This window comes from Lolium perenne, chromosome 2 (assembly GCF_019359855.2).
Source record: "Lolium perenne isolate Kyuss_39 chromosome 2, Kyuss_2.0, whole genome shotgun sequence".
In the NCBI taxonomy this organism is placed as follows: domain Eukaryota; kingdom Viridiplantae; phylum Streptophyta; class Magnoliopsida; order Poales; family Poaceae; genus Lolium; species Lolium perenne.
Genome location: NC_067245.2, coordinates 20,140,897 through 20,157,869, shown reverse-complemented (window position 1 = coordinate 20,157,869; position 16,973 = coordinate 20,140,897). Strand labels below are relative to the sequence as shown.

Here is a 16,973-nt window from a genome sequence, read left to right as displayed (position 1 = left end):
TTTCCCAAATCTGAAACGCATGACTGAATTTATTGCATGCCACCTTTCTCTTGCCTTTTTTCCTTCTTTCCCCGCATCCACGAGCATGATATATTTCTCTGCTCCCCCTCTCTCTATATATAGAATCACGTCGATTCACACGTTTCTCCTCATCCCACATCTGCTCTTCGATCGTCTCTTCCCTCCCGGCCGTCCCTCGTCTCCACACAGTGCCGAGGTTCTCCCTTACCTAACCCCAAATCTCTGCACCCATATGTTTAAATAGCATGAAGTTTTCGTGTGTTCCAGGTCTGAAACTTGATCTCCTTCCTCTTCTTTGTTTCGTGTTCGTCAGGGAAAGAATCGATCGTTCGATCAGATGGCAGGCTGCAACGGCAACTCATCCGCCTCGCCCATGGAACAACAGGTACTTTCATGTCATCTCTTTGAATTGAATCCATCCCCTGTTTCTGAAACTGTTTCTGATGAGACGCCAATCTCATCTGGGAAACCCACCAATTTCTTGAGGAATTTTTCCTTGAACTGCTCGCAAGTATCCTTCTGTTATTAGTGTTGATTGATGTTCACTTCTGCTTTGTTTCTCTCTGTAATGTCGATTGTCGAGGATCGGTTATCTGAAGATTGTAGGAACGGTAGGTGATGTTTCCCGATTCATGCCTGAACTCGGCTGGGACATCTAACTATACCTGTGTAGTTCTGTTCAATTTTGTTAGTTGTTCGACAGAGAACACTTTTATTTAGATGGGAAATCGGAGCCACCTTATTCGAATCGCACCCCAGCCAGTCAATGTAAAGTTATTCTTCTGCTTATCCCCAACAGCTAGACAACAAAACCAGTCAATTCATGCGTGTCAATGGGCAAAACAGTAGTACATATCAACCATATAATCACTGCGTCAACTTTACACGTTTTTTGTTTTGTTTTCTTTTGTTCTGAAGAATCTCTTGCACCGAAGAAAAAGGTGAACATTGCAGTCCAACCTTCAACCTTTCGAGTAGATTTAGCGGAATAGTTTCTGGAATTATGTCCATGTCAGGGCGGCTTTGTTGTGGGGTCACTATCTATCAACCTGGCGTGGCTCAGATACTTCTAGTGCTCTCCAAATATGAAATCGTGCATTGTTGGCACCCTGCAATTACTAATGATGTATGCAGAGCTTTTTCTTTAAGTGAAAATGCTTGGTTCTGGGTGCTGATTCCTTGATTGTTCTCACACGTTATCTTTCTCTCATGCTTATTCAGCGTTCTGGAGAGAAAGAGTACACACCAAACTTTGGTTGTATTCTGATGTTTGAGCCAGTATACTGCACATATGACGTGCCGTTTTTCAGTTCACTGAAACCTCTGTTTTTGTTGAATTGCAGACGGTCACTGAGAGCAAGTTCGGAGGAATTGCACCTAAGAAGCCTCTGATTTCAAAGGTACCGACTCCACGGACAGTCATGAATTAGCTTGACTTGTAACACACTCTATCATCATGGATTTCTTCATGGCATTCGCTCCATAGAGAATAAAAATATTGTATCACGCTAGCGTCAGCAGCTGATACTAGTATGCAACTATTTTCTGAAACTAAAATAGAGTCTGAAGCGCTGAAGAAATATATTCTGAATTAGGATCTAAACTATTTTGCTTGCATTCTACTACTTCAGGACCATGAGCGCGCCTATTTCGACTCCGCAGACTGGGTCCTGGGCAAGGTACATGCAAAGAAAAAACTGAATATCACCTACTGCCTTGACAAGTTAGACATTCTACCAACAGAATTCCTTATCTGAATCATGTGTTTTCTTTCGCTTCAGCAAGCTGCAAGCAACAGTGCACAGGCCACAGCAATCGAGTCCTTGAAGCCAAAGCTAAAGGTAAGTAGCAAAAAGGACAGTGCTAGATTCTGTTCAGCTCAACTGCACTGCAATACACTGCACTACAAGTTATCTATCATTCGGAGCTGAACTGCGGTGTAAGCAATAAATCCATCTCCTCTGTTCTTTGCGTGCAGAGGACGCCCCATCACCAGCTTCCCCCTCGCAAGCCGGCCTGCACGTCCAGCTGATCGAGCGAAATGTGACAAGGTAAGCGACATTCTTCACAAGTTCACATGATACTGAAAGCTTCCTTTTGTAGCTCCAACTACGTTTCTCAACTTTACATTCTTTATCTGATCATCATGCAGGTTGTGGGCTGTGGCATCACCAGAGTAGCCGAAGCAGTCAGGGAAATGGAAGAAGCTGGCCTTGATTTGTGGTTTAGTTTGTTGCGTATGTTATGGAGCGCTAGATTCAGGGTTGAAAATCTGCAGTTGGACTCTTGGTTCTTGCAGCTTGAGACTGTCAGAATAGGCTAGAAACATACATTTGTTATGGCTTCGGCAGTTTGGCTTCAGATGTTGTTTGGTTTCAAATATTTTTCTGTCCTTAAATTAGCTCAATATCTCTGGAAAATAGTACTCCATATTTCGTATCTACCCTTTGTCATTTCGAACTTTCAAATAATCATGAAAAAATTCATTCATGTAGGCCGTGATATAGCTGAGCCAGCAACTGAAAGAGGCTGCGAGTTTGGGTGAGCCCGATAGGACAATGAGCCACGAAATCTGTCAGAGGCTGGCCCTTCGAACTTCTAGTTGTAGTCCCTGATGATTTGACGGGCCAGTAGGCCTGCAAGGCCCTCAAAGAAACAATTTGGGCCTCTAAGTCTTGTAAAACATTGCCGGCAAAACTGAAAACGAGAAACTCGTAAGAAAGCCCGTTTGACAGGCCCTTTCACATGCGCTGCAAAATAATAATAATCCAAAACGTAATATTTTAATGTGTACGTAACAAGTTGTCAGAAATGCGAGCATCGTTTTACAATATGTCATTCTCTATGGTTCTGTTGAATTTTGCAAAGTGTAGCAAAAAAAGTTGTAACGTTTTAGAGACCAATATATATGTAGCAAAAAGCAACATTGTGTGCAACAAATCCCTCCATGAAAATTACACCTCTGTCACCTTTGCAACAAAATAAATCAGCACATCCAACATATTTTCCCATTGAATCCAACATTATTACTTGAAATATGTTTACAACATTGAAAGAACTCTTTGTAGCATACTTCCTCCGTTAAAAAAAAAGTCCACATTCTAGTTTTTAGTCAACAACAACACTGGAAACGAAGTGGTTTTGCTCTCTTTATTGGACGTTGTTATTTTTTCGATGTAGCTTTGATTGTCGTTCGCGTATATAAGTAGTATTAAGAAATAGAACACTAGTTTGTCTTATTTTTTCTAAAATGTAGACTAAATCAGAAGTGAGGGAATATGTCCAGAAATCATTGTAGCATTTTAAAGGCGAATACACAAAATGGATTTGTTGCAAATCACACCATTGTATGCAACATCGAGAAATCCCCCCAAAACTAATATTCGCCTTCAACAATGGACTCACCGTCTGCGTCGATTTGAGCTTGCTAGCCACAAATCCGCCACGCCGGAGTTAGATCAAGGGAACCTTTCACTATCCACTTATGGGGTGTCAGTCTTATATAAGTCCAGCAACGTGTGGACACATCACAATTGATGGCCTCCATGGAGAGCTCTTCTATGGTCTGCTTGTCGGCTGTCACAAGTTGCAGCCCTAGGATTGCGCCAATCTAGCCAGCATCGGCTCTAGCGCGAGGGAGCTGCAGCTGCGGCTACCAACATGGAGATCACCAACGACATACAAATGGAGGACCTCCGGGGAGGATCCGGTACCGTGAGCGGAGGAACTGGAGTTCCAGCGGTTACACGCAGAGGAGCGGGGGCCAGCTAGCAAACGAACTCTGGGAGGGGAGTAGATGGCCCAACAAGCAACAACAGCAAGATGAGGGACAAGGTATGTGCAGTGTGCATGAGTTGAAGAAGGAGACAACCCACATGATGAAAAACGAGTGTGCGATGGAGATGATTGGTTTTTTTTTTTTTTTTTTTTTTTTTTGAGAATTCCTCTGCATTCATATCACGGAAAGATACAAAGTTGTTGATCCTTACAAGCACAGAGAAACACAAATACAAAGGACCAAAAACACCTAGAACACCCTAAGACCACCATAGCCCATGAAGATCTCCGGAGCCCTGGGTCATCATCCCATAAACTTGAGAGAAGACCCCTGCAGAAAGAACTACAACCAAGCGCAAGCAGGTCATCATCTTCGACCACGGTGCAATTGCCACCACGCTGCTTCCTCCTTCCTTGACACCAGTGCCGAGAAGGCATGGACACCAATCCAACACGCCTGCAGCAGCCGTCGCCATCTTTGGCTTTGAGTACCGCGAAAAGTGTCCCTTCCGGAAGGAAGGGAACTCGAGTCAACCGACCGGTCCAGCACCGCGGCCGGGCCATCCGCCCGGGCAAACCAGGAACTCCCTCCAGCATCAGCGCCGAGGAGGAAGAAAAACAGCAGCAGCAAATCATACCGACAAGGAGGAAGAAGGGTCTTTCTCCCGACCATCTGGCCGATTTTGGCGTCGCCACGTCGGACCGCCTCCTCCCCTCGCCACCAAGGCCGGCCAGAAGAAGCTGCAAGACGTGACAGCCGCAAGCCACCAGAAGAACACAAACCCTAAAAAGGAAGACAGTGGTGCCATCTCCTTCCTCTCCCTCGCCACCACGGCCGGCCGAGGAGAAGGCAACAACATCAGCACTCCTCCGACACCAGAACAGACTCCGCAAACTCCACGGCATGGTCGAAATTCGACCGTGCCCGGGGAATCCACCCTCCCCCGATCCGCAGATCTGAGAGGAAACCAGGCCAGTGATGGCGTGTATTTCACACGTTCGTTGGGCAACCCCAAGAGGAAGGTATGATGCGCACAGCAGCAAGTTTTCCCTCAGAAAGAAACCAAGGTTTATCGAACCAGGAGGAGCCAAGAAGCACGTTGAAGGTTGATGGCGGCGGGATGTAGTGCGGCGCAACACCAGGGATTCCGGCGCCAACGTGGAACCTGCACAACACAACCAAAGTACTTTGCCCCAACGAAACAGTGAGGTTGTCAATCTCACCGGCTTGCTGTAACAAAGGATTAACCGTATTGTGTGGAAGATGATTGTTTGCAGAAAACAGTAGAACAAGTATTGCAGTAGATTGTATTTTAGTAAAAAGAATTGGACCGGGGTCCACAGTTCACTAGAGGTGTCTCTCCCATAAGACGAACAGCATGTTGGGTGAACAAATTACAGTTGGGCAATTGACAAATAAAGAGAGCATGACCATGCACATACATATCATGATGAGTATAGTGAGATTTAATTGGGCATTACGACAAAGTACATAGACCGTCATCCAACTGCATCTATGCCTAAAAAGTCCACCTTCAAAGTTATCATCCGAACCCCTCCGTATTAAGTTGCTAACAACGAGACAATTGCATTAAGTATGGTGCGTAATGTAACTAGTGACTACATCCTTGAACATAGCACTAATGTTTTATCCCTAGTGGCAACAGACAACACAACCTTAGAACTTTTCACATCCGTCCCTGTGTCAATGCGGGCATGAACCCACTATCGAGCATAAGTACTCCCTCTTGGAGTTACAAGCATCTACTTGGCCAGAGCATCTACTAGTAACGGAGAGCATGCAAGATCATAAACAACACATAAGCATAACTTTGATAATCAACATAACAAGTATTCTCTATTCATCGGATCCCAACAAACGCAACATATAGAATTACAGATAGATGATCTTGATCATGTTAGGCAGCTCACAAGATCCGACAATGATAGCACAATGGGGAGAAGACAACCATCTAGCTACTGCTATGGACCCATAGTCCAGGGGTAGACTACTCACACATCACACCGGAGGCGACCATGGCGGCGTAGAGTCCTGCGGGCGATGATTCCACTCTCAGGGCGGGTGCCGGTGGCGATCTCCTGGCTCCCCCGAGGGGGGATCGGCGGCGGCGGCGGGTCTGGAAGGTTTTCCGTATCGTGGCTCTCGATGCGGGGGTTTCGTCACGGAGGCTATTTGTAGGCGGAAGGGCAGGTCAAGAGGCGGCACGGGGGCCCCACACCACAGGGCCGCGCGGCCAAGGGGGGGGCCGCGCCGGCCTATGGTGTGGCTCCTCCGTGGCCCCTCTTCGTCTCTCCTTCGGACTTCTGGAAGCTTCGTGAGAAAATAGGCCCCTGGGCTTTGATTTCGTCCAATTCCGAGAATATTTCCTTACTAGGATTTCTGAAACCAAAAACAGCAGAAAACAAGAATCGGCACTTCGGCATCTTGTTAATAGGTTAGTTCCAGAAAATGCACGAATATGACATAAAGTGTGCATAAAACATGTAGATAACATCAATAATGTGGCATGGAACATAAGAAATTATCGATACGTCTGAGACGTATCAGCATCCCCAAGCTTAGTTCTGCTCGTCCCGAGCAGGTAAAACGATAACACGTATAATTTCTGGAGTGACATGCCATCATAATCTTGATCATACTATTTGTAAAGCATATGTAGTGAATGCAGCGATCAAAACAATGTATATGACATGAGTAAACAAGTGAATCATATAGCAAAGACTTTTCATGAATAGCACTTCAAGACAAGCATCAATAAGTCTTGCATAAGAGTTAACTCATAAAGCAATAATTCAAAGTAAAGACATTGAAGCAACACAAAAGAAGATTAAGTTTCAGCGGTTGCTTTCAACTTGTAACATATATATCTCATGGATATTGTCAACATAGAGTAATATAATAAGTGCAATAAGCAAGTATGTAGGAATCAATGCACAGTTCACACAAGTGTTTGCTTCTTGAGGTGGAGAGAAATAGGTGAACTGACTCAACATTGAAAGTAAAAGAATGGTCCTCCATAGAGGAAAAGCATCGATTGCTATATTTGTGCTAGAGCTTTGATTTTGAAAACATGAAACAATTTTGTCAACGGTAGTAATAAAGCATATGCATCATGTAAATTATATCTTATAAGTTGCAAGCCTCATGCATAGTGTACTAATAGTGCCCGCACCTTGTCCTAATTAGCTTGGACTACCGGGTCATCACAATGCATTGTTTTTACCAAGTGTCACAAAGGGGTACCTCTATGCCGCCTGTACAAAGGTCTAAGGAGAAAGCTCGCATTGGATTTCTCGCTATTGATTATTCTTCAACTTAGACATCCATACCGGGACAACATAGACAACAGATAATGGACTCCTCTTTTATGCATAAGCATATAACAACAATTAATAATTTTCTCATTTGAGATTTGAGGATTGTTGTCCAAAATCAAACTTCCACCATGGAGCATGGCTTTAGTTAGCGGCCCAATGTTCTTCTCTAACATATGCATGCTTAACCATATGGTGGTAGATCTCTCTTACTTCGGACAAGACGGACATGCATAGCAACTCACATGAAATTCAACAATGAATAGTTGATGGCGTCCCCAGTGAACATGGTTATCGCACAACAAGCAACTTAATAAGAGATAAAGTGCATAATTACATATTCAATACCACAATAGTTTTTAAGCTATTTGTCCCATGAGCTATATATTGCAAAGGTGAATGATGGAATTTTAAAGGTAGCACTCAAGCAATTTACTTTGGAATGGCGGGAAAATACCATGTAGTATAGGTAGGTATGGTGGACACAAATGGCATAGTGGTTGGCTCAAGTATTTTGGATGCATGAGAAGTATTCCCTCTCGATACAAGGTTTAGGCTAGCAAGGCTTATTTGAAACAAACACAAGGATGAACCGGTGCAGCAAAACTCACATAAAAGACATATTGAAAACATTATAAGACTCTACACCGTCTTCCTTGTTGTTCAAACTCAATACTAGAAATTATCTAGACCTTAGAGAAACCAAATATGCAAACCAAATTTTAGCATGCTCTATGTATTTCTTCATTAATGGGTGCAAAGCATATGATGCAAGAGCTTAATCATGAGCACAATAATTGCCAAGTATCACATTACCCAAAACATTAATAGCAATTACTACATGTATCATTTTCCAATTCCAACCATATAACAATTTAACGAAGGAGAAACTTCGCCATGAATACTATGAGTAGAAACCAAGGACATACTTGTCCATATGCTACAGCGGAGCGTGTCTCTCTCCCATAAAGTGAATGCTAGGATCCATTTTATTCAAACAAAACAAAAACAAAAACAAACCGACGCTCCAAGAAAAAGCACATAAGATGTGATGGAATAAAAATATAGTTTCAGGAGGAACCCGATAATGTTGTCGATGAAGAAGGGGATGCCTTGGGCATCCCCAAGCTTAGACGCTTGAGTCTTCTTGATATATGCAGGGGTGAACCACCGGGGCATCCCCAAGCTTAGAGCTTTCACTCTCCTTGATCATGTTGCATCATACTCCTCTCTTGATCCTTGAAAACTTCCTCCATACCAAACTCGAAACAACTCATTAGAGGGTTAGTGCACAATATAAATTGACATATTCAGAGGTGACACAATCATTCTTAACACTTCTGGACATTGCATAATGCTACTGGACATTAGTGGATCAAAGAAATTCATCCAACATAGCAAAAGAGGCAATGCGAAATAAAAGACAGAATCTGTCAAAACAGAACAGTTCGTATTGACGAATTTTAAAATGGCACCAGACTTGCTCAAATGAAAATGCTCAAATTGAATGAAAGTTGCGTACATATCTGAGGATCATGCACGTAAATTGGCTTAATTTTCTGAGCTACCTACAGGGAGGTGGACCCAGATTCGTGACAGCAAAGAAATCTGGAACTGTGCAGTAATCCAAATCTAGTACTTACTTTTCTATCAACGGCTTAACTTGGCACAACAAAACACAAAACTAAGATAAGGAGAGGTTGCTACAGTAGTAAACAACTTCCAAGAGACAAAATAAAAACAAAGTACTATAGGTAAAAACATGGGTTGTCTCCCATAAGCGCTTTTCTTTAACGCCTTTCAGCTAGGCGCAGAAAGTGTGTATCAAGTATTATCAAGAGATGAAGTGTCAACATCATAATTTGTTCTCATAATAGAATCAAAAGGTACCTTCATTCTCTTTCTAGGGAAGTGTTCCATACATTTCTTGAGAGGAAATTGATATTTTATATTACCTTCCTTCATATCAATAACAGCACCAACAAACAAGAAAAGGTCTTCCCAATATAATGGGACAAGATGCATTGCATTCAATATCCAAGACAACAAAATCAACGGGAACAAGGTTATTGTTAACGGTAATGCGAACATTATCAACTTTACCCAAAGGTTTCTTTGTAGAATGATCAGCAAGATTAACATCCAAATAACAATTTTTCAGCGGTGGCAAGTCAAGCATATCATAGATTTTCTTAGGCATAACAGAAATACTTGCACCAAGATCACATAAAGCATTACAATCAAAATCTTTAACCTTCATCTTAATGATGGGCTCCCAACCATCCTCTAGCTTTTTAGGAATAGAGGCTTCACGCTCTAATTTCTCTTCTCTAGCTTTTATGAGAGCATTTGTAATATGATGCGTGAAAGCCAAATTTATAGCACTAGCATTAGGACTTTTAGCAAGTTTTTGCAAGAACTTTATAACTTCAGAGATGTGGCAATCATCAAAATTCAAATCATTATAATCTAAAGCAATGGGATCATCATCCCCAATGTTGGAAAAAATTTCAGCAGCTTTATCACAGGCAGTTTCAACAGTTTTAGCAGTTTCAGGCAGTTTTTCGCGCTTTGCATTAGAAGTGGAAACATTGCTAACACCAATTCTTTTATTAGTATGAGTAGGAGGTGCAGCAACATGTGTAGCATTAACATTACTAGTGGTGGTAATAGTCCAAACTTTAGCTATATTCTTCTCCTTAGCTAGTTTTTCATTTTCTTCTCTATCCCACCTAGCACGCAGTTCAGCCATTAATCTTATATTCTCATTAATTCTAACTTGAATGGCATTTACTGTAGTAGTAATTTTATCATCTAAATCCTCAGGTTTAGCAGCCATTTTATTAATTAAAGAAGATTGTGATGCAGACATGTATGAGATTCGGGTTTCAGCATTAGCAAGTTTAGTTTGCAACCCCGAGATCTCCCTATTCAGATTTTCAAGTTGATTCCCTATATTCTTCAACAAGGTAGATTGCTCATTCATAGTCTTAGTAAACAATTTATTTTGCTCATATTGTGATTGCATAAAGCTCTTGGTGGATCTTTCAATTTCTAGCATCTTTTCTTCATTAGGTGAAGCATATCTACCATAAGAATTACCATTAGCAGGGTATGGCCTAGAATCATTGTGATTGTTATTTCTAATGAAATTCACATCAACATATTCTTTTTGAGCAACTAATGACGCTAACAGAACATTATTAGAATTAAAATTAGGCCTATCATTCACAAGCATAGACATAATAGCATCAATCTTATCACTCAAGGAAGAGGTTTCTTCGACAGAATTTACCTTCTTACCTTGTGGAGCTCTTTCCGTGTGCCATTCAGAGTAGTTGATCATCATATTATCAAGAAGCTTTGTTGCTTCACCAAGAGTGATGGACATAAAGGTACCTCCAGCAGCTGAATCCAATAAATTCCGCGAAGAAAAATTTAGTCCTGCATAGAAGGTTTGGATGATCATCCAAGTAGTCAGTCCATGGGTTGGGCAATTTTTAACCAGAGATTTCATTCTTTCCCAAGCTTGAGCAACATGTTCAGTATCTAATTGTTTAAAATTCATTATGCTACTCCTCAAAGATATAATTTTAGCAGTGGGATAATATCTACCAATAAAAGCATCCTTGCATTTAGTCCATGAATCAATACTATTCTTAGGCAGAGATAGCAACCAATCTTTAGCTCTTCCTCTTAATGAGAAAGGGAACAATTTTAGTTTAATAATATCACCATCTACATCTTTATATTTTTGCATTTCACATAGTTCAACAAAATTATTAAGATGGACAGCAGCATCATCAGAACTAACACCAGAAAATTGCTCTCGCATAACAAGATTCAGTAAAGCAGGTTTAATTTCAAAGAATTCTGCTGTAGTAGCAGGTGGAGCAATAGGTGTGCATAAGAAATCATTATTATTTGTGGTTGTGAAGTCACACAACTTAGTGTTTTCAGCGTTGGCCATTTTAGCAACAGTAAATAAAACAAACTAGATAAAGTAAATGCAAGTAAACTAAATTTTTTTGTGTTTTTGATATAGCAAACAAGATAGCAAGTAAAGTAAAACTAGCAACTAATTTTTTTGTATTTTGATTTAGTGCAGCAAACAAAGTAGTAAATAAAACTAAGCAAGACAAAAACAAAGTAAAGAGATTGAGAAGTGGAGACTCCCCTTGCAGCGTGTCTTGATCTCCCCGGCAACGGCGCCAGAAAATGTGCTTGATGGCGTGTATTTCACACGTTTGTTGGGCAACCCCAAGAGGAAGGTATGATGCGCACAGCAGCAAGTTTTTCCTCAGAAAGAAACCAAGGTTTATCGAACCAGGAGGAGCCAAGAAGCACGTTGAAGGTTGATGGCGGCGGGATGTAGTGCGGCGCAACACCAGGGATTCCGGCGCCAACGTGGAACCTGCACAACACAACCAAAGTACTTTGCCCCAACGAAACAGTGAGGTTGTCAATCTCACCGGCTTGCTGTAACAAAGGATTAACCGTATTGTGTGGAAGATGATTGTTTGCAGAAAACAGTAGAACAAGTATTGCAGTAGATTGTATTTTAGTAAAAAGAATTGGACCGGGGTCCACAGTTCACTAGAGGTGTCTCTCCCATAAGACGAACAGCATGTTGGGTGAACAAATTACAGTTGGGCAATTGACAAATAAAGAGAGCATGACCATGCACATACATATCATGATGAGTATAGTGAGATTTAATTGGGCATTACGACAAAGTACATAGACCGTCATCCAACTGCATCTATGCCTAAAAAGTCCACCTTCAGGTTATCATCCGAACCCCTCCAAGTATTAAGTTGCTAACAACAGACAATTGCATTAAGTATGGTGCGTAATGTAACTAGTGACTACATCCTTGAACATAGCACTAATGTTTTATCCCTAGTGGCAACAAGACAACACAACCTTAGAACTTTCACATCGTCCGGTGTCAATGCAGGCATGAACCCACTATCGAGCATAAGTACTCCCTCTTGGAGTTACAAGCATCTACTTGGCCAGAGCATCTACTAGTAACGGAGAGCATGCAAGATCATAAACAACACATAAGCATAACTTTGATAATCAACATAACAAGTATTCTCTATTCATCGGATCCCAACAAACGCAACATATAGAATTACAGATAGATGATCTTGATCATGTTAGGCAGCTCACAAGATCCGACAATGATAGCACAATGGGGAGAAGACAACCATCTAGCTACTGCTATGGACCCATAGTCCACGGGTAGACTACTCACACATCACACCGGAGGCGACCATGGCGGCGTAGAGTCCTCCGGAGATGATTCCCCTCTCCCATAGGTGCCGGAGGCGATCTCCTGGATCCCCCGAGATGGGATCGGCGGCGGCGGCGTCTCCGGAAGGTTTTCCGTATCGTGGCTCTCGCATGCTGGGGTTTCGTCACGGAGGCTATTTGTAGGCGGAAGGGCAGGTCAAGAGGCGGCACGGGGCCCCACACCACAGGCCGCGCGCCAAGGGGGCCGCGCCGGCCTATGGTGTGGCTCCTCCGTGGCCCCTCTTCGTCTCTCCTTCGGACTTCTCGGGAAGCTTCGTGAGAAAATAGGCCCCTGGGCTTTGATTTCGTCCAATTCCGAGAATATTTCCTTACTAGGATTTCTGAAACCAAAAACAGCAGAACAAAGAATCGGCACTTCGGCATCTTGTTAATAGGTTAGTTCCAGAAAATGCACGAATATGGCATAAAGTGTGCATAAAACATGTAGATAACATCAATAATGTGGCATGGAACATAAGAAATTATCGATACGTCGGAGACGTATCAGCCAGCAGCTCGCCGGCGCCGCCACAAGTGGCCTTGCCGAGATGGGGATCGAGCTCCAGCATCCTTATTCCGACGCGACGTCGCCTCCACCATCTCGACGCCGTCCCAGAGCACCACGCGAAGACTAGGCTGGGCGCTTCCCGGCGCAGCAGAGGAGGAGCCCCCGCCGCCGCCACGCCACCGGGGCTTTGCCCGGCGGCGCCACCGGCGGCGGCGGCGGGAGGAGGGGGTGCGGTGGGTGTGGCGGCTAGGGTTGGGCGGGAGGAGGGGGCGCTAGCGACTTTGCGAATGTTGTGGCTATGGAGATGATTGGTTGATGGTTCCACCGGTTGAACTAAACATTTTTCAGAAAACATTGGGGACAAACTAAAAATATGTGCCGCACATTGTGATAGAAACATGTGGTATGGCAAGTAAGAAAAAGTAACTGATAGGATCTTTTCGAAAAGTGCATAGAGCCATGTCCCTCTGCATACAACATTTCGTTAATTTACGTAAAAATAACTTATTACATCTCAAGGATCACTTAAGATCGATACATGGATAAACTACTTAAAGAGAGTTAAAAGAACTAATTCATAGGATAAGTTGCATGTTTAATCAATTTCCAGAGCCCTTATATAATCCAAATGGGATCTAGATTTTGAAGAAAATATGATATTCCCTCCGATTCAAATTACTCGTCGTTAATATTAATGTATCTAGAAGTAAATGGATCGGAGGGAGTATCATAGTTATTCCAGTTGATTTTTTCTGGCTTTCACTTCTTCTTTTTTCTCACGTTCCGCTAAGTAGGAATCTGCTTTTGAAATTGCCATCCTGCAGCACCAAAAACAGATCCAACTCCTTGGACCATCACTTTGATATTCTCTACACCTTTACAGAACGCAGTGCCTTTGTTTCTGGATCTCGTGGCCAAGAATGAACTTCTCTTTCGAACCTTCTAAAGGTTATTGTTGCACAGTTTGCTACCATTTTTAGGTCGTGTAAATGTGTAGTACTCCTAAAAGGGACCATATATTAGCTACCCCTGCAGGTCAGTTTTGAAGGTATTTTGTTAATTTTCATCTCGTTGCTGCTACAACAACAAGAACACATCATCATAGACGCTTATCGAAGAAGTCGGCAAAGTGAGACTATATTCCTTCTGATAGGCAGCAAGCCAGCAACACATCATGATAATAATCCCTGTAAAGCTGCAACGTTACATATTCGGATAAGGTTTTTGTTGGTAAGATCCAGCCACATCCACAGAAGAAAAGTGTACTAGCTTAACTTGATGATGAAAGGGTTAGATTATAACCCATGCATGGGCCAACAATTAAAGCATTGAGATCCAACATTACCATGAAACTTTCCAGTTGAAAGAGTAGATCGAGGACAAGAAAGACGCTGCATCGTTAAAACGACATGATGATCACGGAGGAGAATCATCTTATCCAGTACTTTAGCCACCCTTCAGCCTGAACTTTCAGTTTTACCTCCACAACTAAGTTGATTAATCGGATCAGAGGAGAGTGATGGAGGAAGATCGATGGTGCATTTGTAAACGTACACAGGATCACAAGCAAGTACTGTATTTCTTACAGCGACAGCTAGGCTACATGGGCTTGCGTACTTGCAGGCTATCCCAATAATACACTGGCCGGGGTGCAGGTGCTCGCTGCTGGTAGAGACCAAAACATGTCGCGTTGGCCCCTGCTGCTGCATGATGCTAACGACCGGTTGATTGATAGCTGATTGATGATTCAAACCGATCGATCGACGGGAACTGCACTCCAATCGACGAGCAACTCAATATAGGTCGATCCGTCAGCTGCATCCATGATTGATCCAAACACAAGGCTGCTGTCTGGCCCACCGGCGGCGTGCACGCAGCTGGCCGGCCGGCCGGACTCGGTCACACACGATAATGCATCCATGGTCCATCAGCCATCAGATCTAGCTAGCTAAGCTCTGCAGTTGCAATGCAGATCTCTAACCTAAAAAACGACCGACCAAACGACGACAACAACTACTCGTTATACATAATAATCTATATTTCGTTTGATCCTACATGTGAATAACCGCGATGCATGGCAAAAACGTACCTAACCCTATATAGTGATTGTCAATGAAGGAGAGAGAGAGAGAGAGTGATATTTTAAACTGTGCACAAGCTTTACACTTTTTTTTAGAAACACAGTACAAACGCAGACGCTCACATACACGCGCATACACTCACCCCTATGAACACACGCACACTCTACCTCTATGAGCATCTTTTTTTTTTGTTCTAGTATAACTTGGAAAAGTTTTGCCAAATTTATTACAACCCCCCCCCCCCCCCCCCCCCTTCGGTGAGGATTTTTTTTCGAGGAGGAATTCAAGACGGTGGTTTTCTCCCTTCCTGGCCATCATTATGGTTTTATACCCCTTAAATATCTTTACTCCTTAGAATTGTCATTGTACTCTGTAACCTTGTATTAGAGTACAAGGGACTCACACCTGTTTTTTTAGATTAACTGAAATATATACTATAATATCATGTAAGGGTGTAGTAAAAGTCCTCCCCAGCAGAAGTTGATTTACTATGTGTGATTTCACGATGTGTGCTTTGGTTTGGGCGGGGGTATATATATGCCCCCACTTAAGAAAAATCACAGATCCTAGATCGGGCACTACCGATAGACATGGCCATGCTAGCACACACATAAAGCACACCACAACAACCACTAAGGTTGGCCACGATGTCTCATCGCCCCTCGCATCGCGATCCCGCAATTGCAGCCTCACCTTAATTGCCTGACGAAAGATTCTCACGTGAGCACAAAGGACCCCACAAATTCGCTAACAAAGGCACGATATTTGACCCACACACGGCGGTAAGAAGATAATACAACGAACGAGTGTCACTCTTCACCCTTGCCATTGTCACACAAACATCGCACTGCTGCATTAGGGGTTGCCTTCCCAACCACCCAAGATCTATTGGCAGTATCCACATGAACAAGACCCCGGGGCTATAGACCGTTAGCCTGGATCCAACCCGAAAACAATTGTTTAAAGGAAGGGCAACCACAACCGAAAGCGCCATTACGTTGGTCCCAAACTCTCAATAACCTAAACAACAAGAGGTTTCTCTTAGAGTGGAACCGGGAGAAGAGAGATGCGTGTAGTAGAAGTCGAACAGTAGGCGCGCGAGTTGGCGGTCCAATGGAAAACCAGAAAACATGGTTTTGAGCAGTTCTAAAATGTGGCCTTCTCCAAGTTAAAGACTGTACCATTGGTGACCCAAAAAAACAATATTATAGTATAACTTAAACGAGCATGGCATATGGAGTGTCAAGATGAAGACCGGCACGCGTGGCTTTCGTCACGTGCAGGCCGGACTGTGCCAGCGTGCTGCTGCTGCTGCAGGATGATCTTTTTATTTATCTGATTGAATGATGATGATCATGGGCGACGGTTGCGAGGTAGTAAAAGAAACAAAACTGAAAATAGTCACACTGATGAAGGCGCGCGGGAAGGTGGACGAGAGCGCGGGCCAGGCCGTGGGGTGGCGTACAGAAACAGTTTCGTACGCCGACTAGGGAGTGCAGTGGGGACTCCCGGCCCACCATTAACCGCTGCTGGGCCCCGCTGCTGGGCCCGACGATCTGGCTGGGCTATGCGGCTGCGGCCCTGGGCGTTGAATGTACGCGCGTACGAGTGGGCCCTTCGTCTGTTGTGGGCCCGTCGGTTAATTATTCCTGTTCGGCTGGGCCAGGGAGCCTGCGGGGTGATTGGGCCCGTACGCTGATGGGTCTGGGGCACGCATGATGCTGCTGCTGCTCCCTGGCTCTGCTCGCTGATTGCATCGTACTACTTCCTTGGAAAGATTCGTTCCAGATTAGGTCAGCCATTTCGATTTCTGTGAATGGGAGCAGATTTGATGCACACTAGTGCTTCTGATTTTTCAAAATATTTAAAAAATGTATATCTGCGTTTCAAAAAATCGTCACATTTATTCCGTAAATGCATACATATGTCTTGAATACTCGTGCAAAGTT

At 43.4% G+C, this 16,973-nt stretch overlaps 1 protein-coding gene across 1 annotated transcript in view; it reads left to right on the top strand.

Annotated features, from left to right (window-relative positions):
* Positions 1–2,413, top strand: part of LOC127331407 (uncharacterized) — a 200,450-nt gene extending 198,037 nt beyond the window's left edge. The window contains exons 2-7 of the mRNA XM_051357557.2: positions 351–406; positions 1,365–1,421; positions 1,653–1,700; positions 1,803–1,862; positions 2,000–2,072; positions 2,174–2,413. Of these exons, the coding sequence (XP_051213517.1) occupies positions 359–406; positions 1,365–1,421; positions 1,653–1,700; positions 1,803–1,862; positions 2,000–2,053 (267 nt within the window). The 5' untranslated portion in view covers positions 351–358 and the 3' untranslated portion in view covers positions 2,054–2,072; positions 2,174–2,413. The remainder of the gene's footprint in view (positions 1–350; positions 407–1,364; positions 1,422–1,652; positions 1,701–1,802; positions 1,863–1,999; positions 2,073–2,173) is intronic.
* The last annotated feature ends 14,560 nt before the right edge of the window (positions 2,414–16,973 follow it).